General features: G+C 44.0%; 1 protein-coding gene across 4 annotated transcripts in view; it reads left to right on the top strand.

Annotated features, from left to right (window-relative positions):
- The first annotated feature begins 200 nt into the window (after positions 1–200).
- ELMOD1 (ELMO domain containing 1) overlaps positions 201–20131 on the top strand; it is a 55481-nt gene continuing 35550 nt past the window's right edge. The window contains exons 1-2 of one of the 4 annotated variants that reach the window (XM_084781887.1): positions 201–501; positions 17344–17444. Coding sequence is in view for 2 of the 4 variants with exons in the window: in XM_084781886.1 (XP_084638012.1) it covers positions 17428–17444 (17 nt within the window). In the remaining 2 variants the exon portion in view is untranslated. Of the gene's footprint in view, positions 502–17343; positions 17445–20131 lie in introns of those variants that run through there. The other 3 variants (XM_084781886.1, XM_084781889.1, XM_084781888.1) reach the window with 3 other exon arrangements.

The raw sequence follows: 20131 nt of genomic DNA, 5'->3' as shown, positions 1-20131 counted from the left end.
TGGTTTTCAGCCCTGGACTTCTTTAGGGGTGGTCGACTAGACTCGTGCACAATTTAACTAGGCCAGTGCGGGCTACTCCGCAGTTTTAACCCTTTCTTCCCAGAATCTGGCGTGGGGCCCTCACTCAGTCCCGCCCCCCTAACCCCCACCGCACCCGCTCCCCGGGATTCCGGGACTGAGCATGCTCAGTAGCCGCCCGCGTCTTGCTCCCAGGGAAACCTCTGCACGCCCTCCCCAGCTGCTCTTAGTCGCCTCCTCTCAGCCCGCCGCCCAGGGTGCATCCCGGCTTGCTGGGCTCCACGCGACCCAGATTCCCCGCTCCGCCCCCGCCCCTCCTGCGCCTGCAGCCAGTGCGGCAGTCTCGGCCGCCTCTGTCCAGCTTCTTCGCTGGGACCAGTCGCCCCCTTCACAGTCGCCAGTGCGTAGCCAGAGCAAAGGAGGAGATGGAGACCACCCTGTCGCTCTCCCGGAGCTGCTAAGCCCACCGCCTTCCCAGACCCGGTGAGTCGCGACCCCAGAGGAGCCAATGGGTGAATGCCCTTGGAGAAGAGAGAGGTGGCAGCTCTCGCCTGCTGTGTAGGGCACAGCAGAAACGCTCAGGGTTGGGGACAGTGAGGGGACGCGGATGAAAGTGCGCACTACCTGGGTGCAGGAGCGCCAGAATCACCCAAAGCTATAAATCCTCTTTCTCATCCTGCGCCGGTAAATTAACAGCGGTGGCGCTGCGGGTCAGAACTGGAAGCTGTTTGTGTCTCCGGGGCGCGGGTCGCCTAGCTACTGAACACCACTGCGGGAGCCTAGGGAGAGATCCCAAACGGGGACAAAGGACGACCTGGCTAGGGCCAGTGGAGGGTCCTGGCCACTGGGTAGCCCTCAGTCCTGCCGGTCAGGCTCCAGGGCGGTGCCAGGCGGCAGAGTGGCAGAGCTGTAGACTGAAGGTCCCCGCCAAGCCTCCACCCCGAGCCAGGTCGGCCAGGCTGGCGTGCGCACCTCCTCCCACTGTGGGAAACTCCACTCTTGGAGCATCTCTTGGGCAGGTGCAGTTGAACAAGCTGGCAGAGAACAGCATCCCTGAGAGCTGTTAAAACAGGAACAGTGGAGTGAGGTGTGCTGTTTTTTGTTTTTTTTTTTAGTGCCTTTATTTCCAAGCGTGGGCACCTACTGCTCCCCCTGTTGGTGTTTCTGCTCAACCTCTAAGTGGCGAGTCCGGTAACAGACCTTATGAATATTTCAGAAACGACCTCACAGACTCGCTTGCTTCAGATCAAGTTTAATGAATATGTGTGTAAGCCTTTCTACCCCGCACAGACAGATGGAAGCCCCGGCCGCTGCTTGGAGCTTTCCAAATTTCATCTCTTTCCCCCCTCTACCAACCGAGAAAAAGACAAATCCCTGTGAGCCTTCGACTGGGGTCATAAACTGAGGCTGTCATTTGGAGAGAACGATTTTAGGCAGCCATCCAGGCTTTGTTCAGCATCTCAGCAGCGTGTGCGTGTTGTGTGGGTCGCTTGACAACCGTCCTTAACTGCTATTGCCAATATGGTGGAAAGCAGGTAGCATCGGGATAAACGTCATAATTTCTTGTCTTGTGACAACACGGAGTAACAGCAGTCTTAGGCATATTCACCCCCAGAAGTTTCCTTTTGAGGTCAGTGTGGTTGGAATTTTTACCAAAAGCACCCCTCCCTCACCACTGGGAGATGTTTCTTCTTAACCTCTCTCTTGTGGGGGTGGGGGGTGGGGGAACCGAATGCTTTCTCTGTAAGTTACTGCTTTCAAGAATGGCATAATAATGTTTTACTTCAGGGAACTTTCTGGATTGCAGCACCTATGCTTTGGGCTATAACTCCTACTGTACCAGTGCATAGTTGCCAGGTCTCTAAGATGCTACTCATTTGCACAGCAAGTCAGCTTCCCCCTACCCCCAGGTATGCGAGAGACAGGTCGGTCATCTTGACCCATTACAAGGAATTCCTTTGCTAACCAAAAGCTCCAGCCTCTCTGCGATGAAAGGAGAGGCAGTAATTCTCTCTTGCAAGTCCAGGCCCAGGAGGAGGCCTGAGTCCTTCAATTTACAGATGTTTTACATTAAAGGAAAGACTCTTCTTCCCACAAAGACCTACTGCAGTTACGTCATGGGCTCCACCTCCGCCTGCCCAGGCCACTTCTCCCAGGCTGAGGACAGTGTGTGTTGCTGTGTCCAACTAATGAAGAAAAACAACCCTGAAGTGAAAATTCGCTCATTTTCTCTATCGTGACTTGCTGTGTGAATGTTAGCTTTTCAGGGGGGCTGGAAACCAACATTCAAGTGTCACCTGGGCTAAATAATTGATAGGTGGAATTAGGAAGGACTTCTGTGGAATTAATAAACCACGGGAGCTATTATGTAACAAGTAACACTTCCTAAAGCATGTCACCAAATCACTCGGAAGGAAACCCAACTGCATCCACAGTTGTAAAAATCTGGCTAATTGGGAAGTTTGCAGAGCTCAGACACAGATTTCCTGGCGTGTCAAGGAAGCAGACCCCGCATCCTCCAAGGACTTTTTTTTAAATCACTTTTAAGGTTGTTGGACTCAGTAAATAAAAATTGAGGCTGCTTCACTAAATTTAAATTTCAAATAAACAGCGAATACTGTTTTAGCTTAAATACGTCACTATGGTAGTTGAATTATACCTTAAAAATTATTAGTTGTTTCTCTGAATTTGGTTTGGACTGGACCAGTCCTTTTCCCCCCTGGAAACCCTATAATGGAAACATTTCTTTCCTCCTTTTTTTTTTTTTTTTTTTTTTTTTGGGTCACTTACGGGTTGAAAAAAATGAAGTGGAGCAGAAGTCATATGCTGCTCTGCACACAATCTGGGGCACGCTCAGCTCGCGCTATTGAGAATAACTCACGCCTGAGAGTGAGTGTTCTCTGTTCTGCACCTATTTGCTGACTACTTCTACTTGTTAGGCTCTGTGAGAGTTGCCAGGAATCCAAAGACGAGAAGAAATAGGGACTGGCGATGGGTATGCATTAGCTGATGTAGGACTTACTTTGCCAGGAGTGCGAGGTGTATGTGTGTGTGTGTGTGTGTGTGTGTGTGTGTGTGTGTGTGTGTGTTGGGAGGGAGCAATGTCAGAGCCTGGGGGAAGACACAGAATTCTGCTAGACATCCCCACACAAGGAGTGAGCTATTTAGCTGCCCAGCAGTGTTGACTCACGGGAGAAAGGTGTAAAGACAATGTCCCTGGGAGCCAAATGAAGCTACAAGTTACAGGATTTTACCCAATAGCCTCAGTTAGGGAAACAAAATGGCCCTAGCATGCCCCGAATACAGTGTTCCACAGCATTCCTCTTCCTCTCCTGGCTTTTACATTGTTTCCTACCTCCCCAAGAAAGGCTTTTTAATAGTTCCTGATGGAAATGAAGAAGGAGCCAAGATGAGGCACCTGTAGGAACTGGCAAATGGCAGTCATTTTCAAAGACATCTCACTGCATTAAAAAAAACTTTTTAATTTATTTATTTTTTAATGTGAGTGGGTATTTTGCCTGTATGTATGTCTGTACACCATGTGTGTGCTTGGTGCCCTTGGGGGCCAGAAGAGGACATTGGATCTTCTGGAGTTGGAACTAATGATGCTTGTGAGCTGCCATTTGGGTGCTGGGAGCTGAACCTGGGTCCTCTGGAGTAGCAGCCAGTGTTCTAACCAATGGGCCATCTCTCCAGCCCCTCTCATTGTCTTACAAAGCAGGTGACCTGCCCTTTGACTAACATTATTGGGTGTTCTTTCATTGTCCCACTGCCACGCTGGTCTCTTCCGATTAAAACAAAACAAAACAAAACAAACAAACCAATCACCACGCAATATTGGAATGTATTGCTCCTTTAAATTTTTTCTTTTATATAAATGTAGATATTTAAATGTATCAAATGAGGTGCCAATCAATATTCAGCTTCTTTTGGTACAATTTCTTGAAATAAGATAAGCATATGTTTGGGTTTTAGAAAATCTGTTGCTCTGAATGAGGAAAGACATTAAATTGCTATCATTTTCCATTTCAGTTATCTTTAAGGAAGCAGATGCCAGTGGTGGAAAGAAAGTATATTTTATAGAAATAGCACCATGTGAAAATGCCCATATGCTTGTAGCATCAGAGAGTACCTACTTAGTGTTCCGAATGAAATTAATTCCCAAACAATACCAAAGCAAACACAACTGTGTATGTAAAGACGCTGGGAGTGCTACTGACTAGGGTTAGCACAGGATACTGCATGGAAGTTGAAGGTTAAAGACATGCATGTCCTGTAGAGACCCATCACTCATTTCTTCACGATTCTAATTGGCAAAACTCCAATACCCAATTATAGGATGCTAATCAAGGTTACCCTGCTGTCAAGAAACCTAGTTATCTTAGCGATCTCCATTCAGAACAGCCTAAAGGTGTGGCTAATTTTCACTTTTTTTTTCTTTTTCTTTTTTTTAAATGTTGGGTGGGGTGCAGGGAGTTGGGAGGATGCACCTAGAGTTTTAAGCTAGGCAAACACTCTAAGTGCTGAGAGGCATTACATCCCTGAAAAAGGGGGAAAACAAAAAGCAAAACGAAACAAAAAGCTTATTTTGAGACAGTCTCTCTAAGTTATTTAGGATGGGTGGCTCTGAACCTTCTCTGTTATCAAGGAAAGCCCTGAACGCATGATCCACCTGCCTCAGCTCGAGTAATTGGGATTAACAGGCTTGATCCATGAGGCCCGGCTTATATTCTAACACAAATTCTCAAAATGATTAGCACTACTCTATATTGACATATCTCACAAAATAGTCTTATCAAATAAATGACCATCCTTTAAGATAGAGAGGAAAATAGTCTAATTCAGGAATTTACACCAGTCCTCTTTGCGGAAGGTCAAACGTTCTCCTGCCTTAATTTCCTGCCATAATTCCGAGTTTATGTGGGAGAAAAAACTGTGACCAAGGGACATATCAAAATTACTAAAGTTCAAGGCAAGTAGAGCCTAGGTCATATTTTCAACAAGGTTTCTTGTGGATGCACACAGCTTCTTAAAGGAAGATTTACTGCAGTGGTCCCCAGTGACCGCTTATGTGGACTATCACCCAGAGAACCTCAGGTGATGCCAAGTGCTCATTCATAGTCTAGGTCTTTAGTAAACACCCTGAATCGGAACATTCTGTAAACACAAGGTTTTTGCATACCATGAGCAAGTGACCTTCCAGCCCCCTCATGCTGACATATCTTAATGGCATCATATCTTAAACTAGTTTCCCTGCTGTAAAATAGAAAGTATGAAGGTTAATAATTATAATATGATGCCAACTCTGATATTTACATCTATAAAATAAACTTGAGGCCTTGCTGTGGTCTCAATAGACGAATATCTTTGTTGTCAAATAAATTAGAAACTTATGTAACGTGAATCTACTCTATACGATGTTTCCCGTGTTATTGAAATAAGTACACAGATTGGAGTTTTAAATTTTTTAAATTGTGGAGGTGAAGCAGCTTGGTTGTTGCCTAAGTAGAATGCATTAAATTCCTTTGAAAAAACAGTCCCAGCTGGAGGTGGTGGTGCAGACACCTTTAGTGACAGCATTTGAGAGGTGGAAACAGGCAGATCTCTAGTCATGCAAGACCAGCCTGGTGCACATAATGAGTTTTTGGCCAGAAAGGGAATATATATATATGTCTCAAACAAACAACAACAACAAAAACCCCAAACTCCCCAAAATAAATCAGTCTCCTGTAATCAAGATGGAGCAGACTTACTGTCAAGCCTGATGATCTGACTTTGATCTCTGGGCCCCACATAATGGAAGAGGAGAACCAACATCAGCAGGTTGTCCTCTGATTTCTACATATACTATAATGCAGGGCTGGGCACACTCAGACACACACACACACACACACACACACACACACACACACACACACACATACACACACACCCCAAACTAAAGAAGTAAGCAATAGTAATTTTTAGGATCAATTACAAACAAGCCAATGATGCAGATTCGGAGTTCTTCACCTACTTTCAGGCTGAACTTATTAACTGAAAAGCCTGACACAGGTGCTTATTTAAAACACTCTCCTTCCTATTTTCCCTTGTGCAACTACCTGGCGAAAAGCTGAGTCTTTACAAAGATCGTGTGAGTGCCAGTGTCCTCAGAGGCCTCTGGTAGTCATTAGCTGTCAACAGCTCCTTAGCTAAAGATGAGGCCTGCTAGGTCCTGCCTGTATCCGTCCTGGAATCTGGACTCTCTTGGTCTGCTGTAGGAATTTCAGGAGTGCAGTGATGATGTCATGCCCAGAAGACCCCATTTTACGACATTCTTTTCCGTCTTCCAGTGATTGCATTGTTTTCCTGCTCCCTCTTCTATGATACTTTCTGAGTCTTCGGAGGGGAGCAGTTAAAAATAGATGTTTGATTAGGACTGGGCACCCACAGCCATTTATTCTCAGCACCTGGAACCAGTTTTGAGTCTCTGGATTGGCTGCTGCTTATTACAAAAAGTAGCCTCTCTGACCAAGGCTGGGAGCAGCGCTAACCTATGGGTATAACATAAATATTCACAATGCAGTTTGACAAAACACCAAGGGTGGGTTCCTCCTGTGGTCTACAACCCTCTCAGAGACAAGCTTACAGTACCTGGCATGAGTCTCTCCCTTGTGGAGCATGCCTAAAACCCAATGAGAAAACAGTTATTTACCTCCAGATCAGCCACGCCATTATTGGGCCAGCAGCATAGCTTGCCTGCCAGGTCAGTTTTGTACTATGCAGGATCTAGTACTAGGCAAGGCTAGTAGATTTTCCAGGGGCTTGTATAAGACCTGCCAGCAGTACAACAGCTGGCCAGCGAGAAAGAAGTTTCCTGCTCAGTTCCAGACTGATTTCTCTAGATCCTGCAACCGACGTGGGACACTTAAGGTTTTAATTTTAAAGTGCCCTTTAGCCTGAAGATCCATTTAAATTAGCTTTTTAAAATGTAATCAATTGCTTTTGGTTGTGAGGCTTAATCATAGGCTGTCTTCAAATAGTAAACACCCATTAAAACTGCGGTAATTGAGATGTATATTATGTGTCATAGTTTAAAAGGCCTTTATTAAAATGCCTAAGATACGATGCCTTCATATCTGTCCTGTGTATAATGTATGCATGGCCCAATAAATACAGATCAAGATTTAACAACACAGGTTGTATCTTGGTTGTCATTCCGTACAGACATTTCCTTCACTATTCCTTTAAATGACAGTTCATCTAGAAATGTATATAATAGATTCATTTTTAAAAATACATATACACGGAATCCTTCCAAGACACAGTTTGTCAATTCGGCTCTTGAACAATCTAAGAGTGAGATACAGAATTGAAATCTGAGATGCAGTTTCATGTTGACCAAGTATGTTGAGAGAATATAGAAACCAGTATAAAAGGTTGGCTTCATCGGTTTACTTTAGAATTGCTTATTGGCCATATTTTTACAACCTTTTTTTTTTACAACCAATTTTTACAACCAATGATCTAAATCTACATAGGTCATTATAAACATGTCAAAAAATAGAGACTTTGGATAATAATCAGGATTCAATTTGATATCCCTTGAACCAGAAAAAAAAATCAAGACTAAGATTATGTTTTTAACAGAGGATGGATATGAAGTTCATAAAATCAATTCTAAGACCAGAGTGTGGAAGAACAAGTTTGTCTACTGTTGGACTATGGAAACGGTTTTAGTTCGCTTGAATATGAGCAGAACTTTTGGTTGGATTCACAAATGGTCCAAGCTCAGATCAAAGAGGCTCAGAAACATGATGCGCAGCACACCACCTATAAGGTGGCTCACCTGGGACACCTGTGAGGCATAAGAAGAAAGAATGATTCCCCTGGGTAGGGCTTGGACTCAGACAACATAAAAATCACCAACTAAATTTGACTGTAGACCTCAAACTGAGTCCTAGGTGTTTACACGTGTGAATCTACCAACATTTAATTCAACTTAAAAACTATATGCAGCAGAAAACCATTGTACCTCTGCCCTTTGTTTTAAATTTAAAATATACCTTTATTATTTTATACTTAACTATTGCCTAGACAACTAACAATCACAAATTAATCAGTAAATAGTTAAATTACTGCATCTACTCCTTGACTTCTACCGGGTTATTTCCAGAATATTCTTTAATTATGTAAGCTCATACTTGAAACTGTTCATTCTGAATGGGGATGTTCTTCAGCAGTCACAAAGCCAGGCATGTGTCATAGGTTGTTCATCTAATTAAGCATGACATTGGGTGTGTAGTCTCAGGCATCTCTCTGCATCATGTTTTGGTGTCCAGAGACATTTGTTTATACTGTAGAATGGACATTTGTTACTCTTTTTAAACATGGCCTTCAAAATCCTATCCTATATTAAGGACTGTATTCACTGTTCTATAGAGAAAGAGAACCAGAGAGAGATAGGCATGCACATACATACAGATGTGTTAAGTCTCCCTCCCTCTCTCTCTCTCTCTCTCTCTCTGTCTCTCTCTCTCTCTCTCTCTCTCTCTCTGTGTGTGTGTGTGTGTGTGTGTGTGTGTGTGTGTGTGTGTATAGAAATTTATTATGAGGAAAGGGCTTTAGGGCTTTTTTTGATTGTGGCAGCTGAAAAATGCATAATATGTTATCTGCAAAACAGAAACCCAGAAAAAGCTGTTGTAATTCTAGCCAAGGGCAAGAATGCATCAGTTCTCAGCCCATCGTGTGAGAGGCAAATTCTTCCTGCCTCCACCTTTTTCTCCCATTCAGTCCCACAGCAGATCGGATAATGCCAGTCCACGTTGGGAAGAGAAATGCGCTTTATTGAGTCTAGGGATTCAAACACTGATCTTATTTGGAAACTACATTCAGAGACATGTCCAGAAGTAATGCAACTGGGATTCCTTGGCCAGTAGAGTGGACACATAAAATTAACCATCACAGGACTTTCCTACATTACAAAATAGACCCCACTTTTCACAACAGGAGTTGATAGTGCCATGTATTTGTCTGTCTTTCTTTCTTTCTTTCTTTCTTTCTTTCTTTCTTTCTTTCTTTCTTTCTTTCTTTCTTTCTTTCTTTCTTTCTTTCTTTCTTTTTTCACACACGTTTGGACCTTAGACCTGTTCCGGGCATCCAAACTCCATTCCAAGGGTTCCAGCCATTAAAGCCCCTCTACCAACGCCAGACGGTGTGGAAGCAGTACCAGCCTACGCCTGGTGGTGGCAGTAAAAGTTTCTTCAGCAGGCTGCTTCTTCGTCACATGTTGAGGACTTTGTTGTTTTGTTTTGGCTTTGTAGTCTCCAAAGCTTATTTCCTTGCCCACCTGAACATCTGGGGATTGTTTTCATGACAAGCGCATTTTCTGCTTCAATAGGAGAGAGTGTGGTTTGTTTGGGGTATGGCTTTGACCTTGAAATCCTGGCTATCTTCTTGCCTTAGCCTCTTAGGTGTTGGGGTTGTAGGTCCACCAAGGTCCACTCTTTCTGTTTCTGCAGTGGTATGGCCTGATTAGCACAGGCGGAATCCCATGCTAACGGAAGGGTAGTCATCAGCCACTGGGACTCACTGAGTACACGGCATTCTGGGAGAAGTTTATTCATTCTTTTAGTGTTTATGAGACAAGTCACCTTGCGTGGCATAAGCTAGTGGCCCAGGGACAATTTTTAAAAGGTAGGAACTCCAATGTCAAACTAAACGTGGGGACGTGTATCCGTGAGCATAGTGCTCTTGAAGATGGTTTTAGTTTGAAGGTGGGAGTTGGCTATAAAAACGAATACTTGTCAAAACAATAAATATTGTGTTTCATCTACTCCATGAGGCAACCATTTTCTTTCCTTTTTAATGTATAAAGTTTGGACGTTGGGTGAGTACGTCATGTCTTAATCACCACCACTTGGTTCCTCCTTTCCCATCCATATTCCACTGAACCTTGGATGTCATTAATATCATATTCTGAGTAAACCTGGGGAGATGGCTCAGTCTGCAAAGTGCTTGCCACACAACCATTAGGGCCTGAGTTTTTCCATGTAAAACTCCAGGTGCAGTGACATATACCTGTCGCCTCAGAGCTGAGGAGGTGAAGATAAAAGCGTTCCTGGGGCCAATGTTGCCAAATCAGTGAGATCTGAGTTCAGTGAGAGACCCTATCTCAAGTAATAATAATAATAATGATGATGATGATGATGATGATGATGATGATGATGCATCAAACAATAGATGCCTCTGGCTTTTGTGGCCACCTGCACACATGTGCACATATGCAGCCACAGACGTGCACACATACACAAAACTAAAACTAAGATGAGAAAATAAATCCATGAGAAGAAGGTTTTGTTTATATTGGAATATTACTTTCATATTACTTAAGACATCCTAATAGTAAGACTCGGTAATACCCCAGGACCCAACCCTTTTCCATTCCAGATTTGTGTTTCCCAAGAAAGCACATTTTACTTTTAGTGTGAGAAACTGTATCCAGATATCTCCTGTCTTTTATGGTGATTTTTATTTAGAATTTTAATTTTCAAAACTAAAATACTGAGAATATTTTGTGTCGGGTGGACTACTTTATTTTAAATGTTCTAGAGTCTTTCAAAAGCCAGAGACAGACTTTTACCACTTGTGCCCGCCAACCCATCACTGCCTTGGAAGGCAGAGAACCCTAAGCTATTGAAGCAGGCCATGAGTAAACTTACAGGCAGCCTCGACTTCTGCAGCGAGCACGGACTGCCATTACCATAAATCACTAAATAAACCTCAAGTGAGTGTTTATGTCTGAGGAAGGGACAAGCCCAGCAGTTCAGGCAGGGTTGTTTTGACCCAGCCTCCTTACCCACAGTCTGCCTCTACATCCTTGCTTGGTGTCCCATTGCAGATGTGTTCCCTGCTGGCATGCCCATTTTGGAGAGGGACCCACCCCCTAATTTTATGGAAATCATCTCGAGACAGGCATGCATGCAGAGCGTAATAAAGAGTTCATGTGAGATGAGTTCATCTGATCCTTACACTACATCAGCTTCAGGTATTTGGAAGTGTTGGACTTTTCTAGAAGGCTCATGCATTCCCTCCATTTTGTCTTCTCCACCTAAAGATACTGAGGAAAGGATGGATCAAAAGGGAAACAGATCTAGTTTTTGTTCTAAAGAAAAAGATATTGTTTTATATTTACTGTATGTGAGGATGTTTTCCCTGCATGTATATCTGTGCACCACATGTGCGCAGTGCCCATGGAGACCAAGAGAGGGTGTAGGATCCTGAAGCTGGCACTACAGAAGATTGTGAGCCACCCTGTGTGTGCCAGGAGTTGAACCCTGGTCCTCTGGAAGAGCAGCCAGTGCTCGTAACCACTGAGCCATCTCTCCAGGCCCACTTATATCTATTTTTAGTAGATTTCCATCTCTCTACCTCACTGAGGGAATGCCATCTCCATTTTTTTCCCGTTACATTCTAGAAAGGCCATAAACACACAGACAAGGTCAGAAGTTCCTGGCCGGTGGCCTCCTAAGTAGCTCCCTAAGGATGATGTGGAGTTTGGGATACATGTGAAGCCACACCCCTTGATGGCTTCCTGGCTTTTCACTTTAGTGTAAATTAAATGCAGTTTTTATTCTCTTTTCTGTGTCTATCTGGAATATTGTCCCCAGTGGCTTCTAGAGGCATCACAAAAGTGAGCTGAGTGCCGCAGCCTCCTGAACCTCACCTCCAACTCGTGCTAGCATGGACCTTCCTCTAGCTCAGTCTCCTCAGCTGCAAAGTGGAGACTCACTTTATGAAGTGGCTAGAATTGTGTTTATATAAGCAGAGCCCATTGGTTGTTGCCTAACTTTTAGCAAGTTGTGTGTAAAAATTAACCGTTATTTAATCCTACAAACTGAGATTCAATTCTTAAGGTTGGATTTTAGTTTTTTAAAATGTTCTCTATATAACTTTTTCAAATACTGGGGTAATCCGTATTACCTTAATCTTATTCAGAAATTGAACAGATACTAGCATGAAACAGTAGTCACTTTGTGGAATGTTCTTTATACATGAGTAAGCACCACACGCCCACAAGCGTTTTTGGTTGTCAGTGGACACAGTCAGTTAAAAGCTGAACACTGTACAGAGAGGGCAGCTTTTTCTTTTTCTTTTCTTTCCCCTTCCCCGCCCTCTTGTATAGGGTTTAAGACTGTGAAGAAAGGAGCTCTGCTGCCTCTAGCGGAGTCTCGAACTCTTTCCCTGGGGCGTTCAATGGCTGGATGGAAGAGATGGGCTTACACTGTGGTACTTCGCAAAGAACAGCAGGGAACTTCAAGCTCAAAGAAGGCAGGGCAAGTCCCCTGATGTTGGGGGGCCAGGTGCCTCTCAGAAGTCCTGGGCCCACTCATCGCTGTCCCGTTCCTCTCAGCTGGAAAAAGAGAGACAAAGCAGATAACAGCACAGCCCCATACTGAAGTGCCAACTCGTCTCGGGGTGTTTGATCAGCAAGCTCAATCATTTGATCTTCCTCTATGGGTCTGTTCATCTCTGTACACACGGAGACAAATCACTGCCGGGCCCTGCCGGGCTCAGCAAGCCTAGTTTATGATCGTATTTTTTATTAGAGGGAAAAGAAGATCTGGGTTTTTTTTTTCTTCCAGGTGGGAAATTGAGAGTTTGTTTTACTCATGTTATTATCGATTGATACGTTTAATGTGCATTTTCCTAAGAAAGATACAGCGTTCATTCTGACAAATAATACAGACAGTGTGTAGCACACAGGGCATCGTACAGGGGAGGAACCTGGTTAGGAAAGAAAGGAAAAACAGGTCATTTGTGGGGATAGGGAGATGGCTTGGTGGGTAAGAGTGCACAAGTGTGCGTACCTGAGTCCAGATGCCTAGTACCATGTAAAAGCTGAGCATAGAGTCAGGCTCCTGTAACCCCGACACTGGCAGAGACAGGAGGGTTTCTGGGATTTGCTGCTCCAACCCCCTAACAGCCCCAGTGAGAGGCTTTGTTTCAAGGAAATAAGCAAGAAAGTCATAGAGCAGAACATTTGACATTCTCCCTTGGTCTCCAAGCAAGCACACAGGTGTGTCTTTTACACACACACACACCAACCACAATTTTTTAAAAAAGATTTTGGAACAATATTAAGGATGCAGAATACAACAGAGAATTATTGTGCCCGCCCTAGAACAACCTCCCTCTAGGCAGAAAGTCACAGGGAACAGACAGTGCTCAGAATGGCTTTTATGTTTTCCTTAATTTCCATGAAAGAGGTGAGCATGTCAAGCACTGACATGCTTTGGGGCTCTCAGCCTTGGAACTATCTTGCAAGGTAGATATGGCTGCTCGCCCCCGCTGAGCCCTGCACAGACTGAGCAGCTTGACTGAAGCGACCAGCCGGCCAGTTGTAGACTCAAGCTATGAACTTTCTTTCCAGAACTTTCCATCACAGCCACCAGTACCCTCCCTACCACATTGGCAACTTTCCCCATGGGTGGTAAAGTCTTCCTCATAGTCCTGGACTATGAGGTGCAGTGCTAGCCACATACACACTAGGGAAGGTTCCCCCCGCACCCCAACCCTGTGAATAAGTTCAGGGACCACAGTGTATATCACAGAAAGCTTTTGCTTGAGTTTTTTTTTCTTTAGCTTTAATATTGTATCATTTCATTTGTCCTATTTTGTTATGAGATGAAGTGTGTGTGCTTTAAATTTGCTTTTATTTTATTTTTTATTAGTTCTTTGAGAATAGTGGACTAATGTGTTTTGATCACATCGACTCCTTCCCCAACTCCTCCCTGCTCCACCCTCCTTCCCTCACCACCCGTCTTGGTGTCTGGCCAAGAACCTGTGGCTAAATAGGTCATACTCCCTAGGGAAGAACTTATTATTATTATTATTATTATTATTATTATTATTATTATTATTATTATTATGCTAATAGACATAAAAGTTTTTTTTAAGGTAAATCAGTCTTGTAGCCATATGCAATTGAACTACTTGAGGATAAAATGATCTACCAGTTCTGACAACATATTCCTGACTGCAACCTGATCTTCATCACCTCTGTATTATGAGAGCCCTAGCGCAGTCTCACCCTTATGCAGAAGAACTGTTGTGATGAACATGGGCTGTATCCTGATTCAGCCTGTCACTCAAGATGGTTAGGCCTGAAGGATGCAGCCATGGCCCTCTTATTCACCCTGCGTCTTTCATGCCTAATTCTGGCTAAAGCATTACAGGCTTTAAATCTTCTTTAAAACATGTAAGTTTAGTATGGTGCTTGCTTACAGAGAAGGTTCTAAAGTAATACAGAGGGTTCCTTTATACTATCACCTAGTTTCCGGTATTAATATCTTGCACTTGAGCCAATCCCTGACACTATTTAAAAAAACAAAACAAAACAAAACACTCTGCTGTGCTTGTAGGCAGGAACCTATCAGAGTTGTCCTCTGACAGGCTCCGCCCAGCAGTGATTTGAAACAGTTGCTGAGACTCACAACCAAGCACTGGGTGAAGCATAGGGAGACTAGTGGAGGAGTGAAGGGAAGAATAAAAGACCTAGAGGTGACAAGAGCTCCACAAGAAGAGACCAACAGAGCCAACTAACCAGGGCCCAGAGGGGCCTGTGGAGTCTGAAGCACCAACCAAGGACCATGAGTGGACTGGACCTAGATCCTCTACGTAGATGTAGCCGATGGGCAGCTCAGTCTCCATGTGGGTCCACTAGTAAGGGTAGAAAGGGCTGTCTCTGACATGGACTCTGTTGCCTGATTTTCGATCACTTCCTCCTCACGGGGCTGCCTTGCCAGGCCACAGGGGAAGAGGCCAAACTCAGTCCTGATGCGACTTGACAAGCTGGGGTGGCTGGGTAGAGGGGTCCCTTTTTCTGAGGAATAGGGGAGAGGGAATGGGGAGGGAGGGTGAGACTGGGAGGGAAGAGGGAGGGGGCTATGACCAGGATGTAAAGTGAATAAATTAATTAATTAATAAAAAAGTCCTGCACGAATGCAATATGCTTGCTGTAAGAACATGCTACCGTGCGTGCATGTGTGTGTGTGTGTGTGTGTGTGTGTGCGTGCGTGTGTGTGTAGAGGTCAGAGGACAACTTTCAGGAGTTATGGGCTCAGGTAATTGAACTCAAGTCATCATAGTAAGCACTTTCACCCAGTGAGTTATGGCGCTCAGGACCGTACTTTACTCACACATCCTTAGCTCTTACCTTAATATTCCTTTTCTGCTCTCATACCGTGCTGTGCTACCTCACCCAGTGGACCTATCTCCTCAGGCGCACACCTCTTGGCTTCATACTTTACTGAACTTCCCTTACTTCAAGTCTAGTTAAGCATTCTGCGGGATGTCCTCCCACTGGGGTTTGTCTGCTGTTTGGGGTGATGGGGTGAAGGGAAACCACAGGAGCCGGCATCATTCGCATAGGGCTGGTTACTGTCCCTGAGACTTGTGGCTGGTGACATTTGCCAGTTCGATACTGCTTTGTTCTCTTGCCCAGATTGTTCCTGCTTTGCACACTGGGAGCTCTTTCCATGTTTATTTGTGTTTCTTTTAAATGCTCCTATTTTTGTTTATCTTAAACACGTCCTTTTCTGGCATTGTATGGATACCAGTATGATGTATATATACCCAATATATAGCCTGACCATCCTGATTCCTTGCGGAAGTGAATATATGTGAAACCGTGAGCTTTTTGCAAGCACTACATAATTAAAATTTGAATTCACTTAGAAGTCACAATTACACAATGAATGATGTGATATTTCTACCACCCAAAATGTACAAGTAGTACTTGTAATTTTCCTTCTGACACGTTTTAAGAGAAAAGCACTTCCAAAGCTGAAGGGCTTTTCTCCCCTCTCTGTCTCGCCAGAAGCAATCAACCACAGTCTCCACGTGTAGATATTTTTTTCAGTCCTGTAAACTCTACCTTGTACTTTTACAAGCAAAGAGTGTGAAGGAAAAGGTTGCCCTTTAACTCTGCTGTGTCCTCTGACTTCTGAGCTTCTCTGGGTGGTAGCTGTGACACAGCTGCCTCTGCTGTGTGTCCACACACTCCACTCCAGTCACTTCCCCTGAAGCTGGCCTTCCTCCTTGCTCTTCCTTCAGGGGTATCTTCTCTCTGCTCCTATTTGAAGCCAAGTTGGCTTCGTCCACCTCACCCTCCACTGCTTCTCCGTAGGCTGCTTCCCCATGTATCGTCCTTACCGGAAGAATGAGGATGTGCAAAAAGCCATAGGCTTTATGAAAGCAGACATTTTTTGAGATTTTTTAAAAAATTAAATTCATTGTTTGACAATGTCATACATGTACACTTACTTCCATACTTTCTCTCTCTCTCTCTCTCTCTCTCTCTCTCTCTCTCTCTCTCTCTCTCTCTCTTCCTCCCTTGTCAACTCCTTTCCTGCTTACAAAATCCCCTGTTCACAGTCATGTCGTCCTGTTTTGTTTTGTGACCCACTGAATTCAACCAGGGCTGTCCATTGGAACTCGATGGCCTCACCAATGGACACACAGCTGGAGATCCTCCCCTCCCAGAATCCGTCACTAGTCACTAGTTCATCAGGGGAGGCGAGCCTGTTGTTGACGGGATCAGTCCTGTGCAGGCCACGTGCGTACAACCACAGCGGCTGGGAGATCGTGGCTGTAATCGTGCCATGTCCTCAAGATGGCGTTTGATAGCCCTTCTCCCGGTCTTCTGTCCTTTCACTCTTTCTACCCCTTTCTTCTATGATATCTGCTGCTTGAGCCTTGGAGAAAAATTTGAACTGCAAAGAACTGTGCGAATGCAGCATCTTCCTACTCTGTTCATTTGCCACAAAACAAAACAAAACACCTTGAACTTGGCGCATCATTTGTTTGTGTTCTAGGAGCACCTGGCTCTTGAGCAACTATTCAAGCTCTTCTATTTTCATATACTAACTGTGCTGACTCTGAGCTTAGCGATATTATCAGTTCTCCCAGCTCTTTGTCACTCGTGCTTTTGGAAAGTTAAGACTACCAGGCTGGAGGTCATGGGATATCTGGGACAGTACTTTATATGGCTATTTTATTTTCTTATACCTATTGTTCCTTAAAACATAATAAAAAAAAATACCTCCCAGCGAGAAAAGGCTTATTATCGAAGCTCATAAAATCATCCGCAGCGAGTGACTTAAAATGGAAAGTTAGTCATCCAGTTGTGAGGTGAAAGGCGGCTTTCATCTCCAGCCTTTGAATTCATCTTGTGGGGCAGTTCTAGAGATAGTGTTCTGGGCATGGAGGATTTTGTCTTAATCCAGCAAAACAGGAGGGTTTTGTCCAGAAATCCCAGTAACTCCGTCTAATCTTTCCTTGTAGCCCACACATACTTCGCAAAAACAAATCTGGACACAGTTGCTTGAAGACAGTTGGCACAGCGCCCAGAAAGTCAACAGCTGCACGATGAAGCACTTCCTGAGGTAAGTGACCAGTGGCTCCCTGGGTGAGCCCTTTGAAGTAGAGAAACTCTCTTGCTAGCTAGAGTTTCTTCTGTTCCTCAGTTGTGATCCCAAGACAGAGCCTGTTGGCACTGCGTCTTGTACGAGGGTGGCCCCTGTGTGTGAGCTCCTCTCCTAACTATGTGACATTTTGGTGCTGAGAGAACACTTCGGAGGTGACAGGAGAGCCTGGACCCAAGAACACGAATGTTCTTCACAACCGTGGAGACATGTATCCCTGAAGAGTGGTAGGCAGCCACCTGTAATTTGGAGTCTATGAATCAGCTATTAAGGGATCAGTTAATGTAATTTGTGTAAAATCACTGCTCTGAAATTTAAAAAAAAATTAAATCTCCAAAAATGTAGGGCTTCGCTGACACACCAGTCCACACTAGTACTTTTCCATGACCACAGTCTGTTTTTAGCTTCTTCCTGTTGCCTGGTGATGTCTCTGCAGTATCTATTAACAGCTCCCAGACTGACCAGCACAGAGTACCTGTACTAGTGTTCTTTGGACAGTCCTGATGTTTAGCAAACACTGGCTGGACACCTTATAACTAACTTCAAGATTACTAGTCGCCATCAAATTTTCTATTAGTAAAATATATTGAATTATATTAAAATATGACAAAGGTAATCTGAGCATTAGAAAACAATACATTTTCCAAAATTGTGGTCTTCTTTCTATCAAGAGAGTGACTTCCATCTGTTACACATCCCCTGTTCTGCTCTGGCCACCCTCTTGGCAAGTTGTAGGTGGCCTTGCTTCTTTCAAGAAATTAGTTGACTCTATCAGAGGCGATTTAAGGCTTTCTTCTCACCACTGGTTTTGTTTCCACCATTGTTTTGTGGGGCATAGGTAAGGATGTGAGGGATTCACTGTGCTTTGCTATGGTCAGTGATAACTACTGGGTAATTATACAAAACTATCTGGAGATCACAGTTAAACCATTTCCAAGTGTCAGAGTTTGTTATCTTGAACAGAATTATTCACTAACTTGTTTATCAATGCTGTGTGAAAAGATCATATTTGAAATATCACCAAGACATGTATTTGGCCTGATATGTTTTTGGTTGATATGGTTATTAACCCACCTATTTACGCAGTCAAGAAAAATTGGTATTTACGTCTACGTCCTGAGTACACATATGGATCCTTTGGCTGTAGAGCCATGCTAACAAGAAGCTATATGTGACAGGAAGCTCAGCAGCCAGGAGCTTCCTCCGTCACAGCGGTTATGGTGACAGTGAGGTTTGTGTCAAGCCTGTACTGATGAACCTTTTCTTCAGTGTCTCCATGTGTTTCAGAAAAACTTGAGCCCAAACCAGTCACCCTATGAAAAATTGTAGCATTGGCTTCTCTAGATTTTCTTATTCTATTGAATGGGTACTCTGGTGTAGTCAGTAGAGGTCTTAACAGTGTAGTGTAGAGTTCATCTTCATGTGATGATTGAGAACTGGTCAAATGAAAATCTATCCATAAAACGTTGACTGACTAGCACTAGGATAATGAAGCCAACACAACCATGTCAGTGTGTGTGTGTGTGTGTGTGTTCCTTCTTACTTGACGCATAATTTTATAAAGATGATTTGTCATTGATTACTTAAGTGAAGCTGAAGATAGACTAGCAGGCTGCAAGCTAATAAGGAGATGAGGGGGTGGCAAGACGGCTCATAGGGTAAAGATGGCTGACACTGAGCCTGATGACCTGATTGTGAGCCCCAGAACCCACATAGTGGAAGGAGAGAACCAACTGCTTCATATTGTCTTCCACAAGTGTGCTGTGGCAGCCCACACACTGGCATGCAAACAGGTGCACACAAACATGCACATGTGCACAAGACTTGTACTCAAGATCTTTCCCTCATTCAGATTTCATTATTTTTAAACTGGATTTTTTAAAAAAAAAATCACAAAGACATTATTTTGGAAAATTCTGATGAAGGGAATTTTAAAATCACTCCTCATAAATTATTGCCCTGACCACCCCAGCCTCAGACTCTCACTTCTCCATTGTGAACCTACACGTGGACAGTCAGTCCTAAGGTAAGGAAAGAAGGGCAAGAGTTTGCCACACTCAGATGTCCTTGAGAGAAACTGAGCAACACAGCAGACCTGCCTGTTTCTCCTGGCGTTGAAGTAATTGGGCGAAGTATTTTACTGTTCTGAGATGAAGAAGAAGAAGAAGAAGAAGAAGAAGAAGAAGAAGAAGAAGAGGAGGAGGAGGAGGAGGAGGAGGAGGAGGAGGAGGAGGAGGAGGAGGAAGAGGAGGAAGAGGAGGAAGAGGAGAAAGAGGAGGAGGAGGAGGAAGCCTCGTCACTCACAATCGTAACCCTACAGGGCTTTGTAAGCCATCCACATTTAGCTAACAGATTAGTCCACTGATTCTTTCAGGCAGCATTAGCATTGCTGTGATGACATCTATATTGGAGCGTTTTTTATTTTCTTCTGAGAGCAACTGTTCTCAAGAGCTAAATGGGCATCTTGTCATGTAGAGGAGGACCAGGAAGCTTGCTTAGTTGAATGGCTTCCTCCAAGGCACCCAGGTATTTGAACTCAGACCTGTTTCCAGTAGCTTCTGCAGTTTGTACCCCCTCACTGTGGGCCGCTGTGCATCTTTGTGGTTGAGATGAGTGAGTGAGAGATGGTCTCAGAAGCGAAGAACTAA

This window comes from Acomys minous, assembly GCF_964271855.1.
Source record: "Acomys minous genome assembly, chromosome: 5".
NCBI classification, from domain to species: Eukaryota; Metazoa; Chordata; class Mammalia; order Rodentia; family Muridae; genus Acomys; species Acomys minous.
Note: the sequence above shows the minus strand (reverse complement) of the source record. Positions and strands in the feature narration are given on the sequence as shown.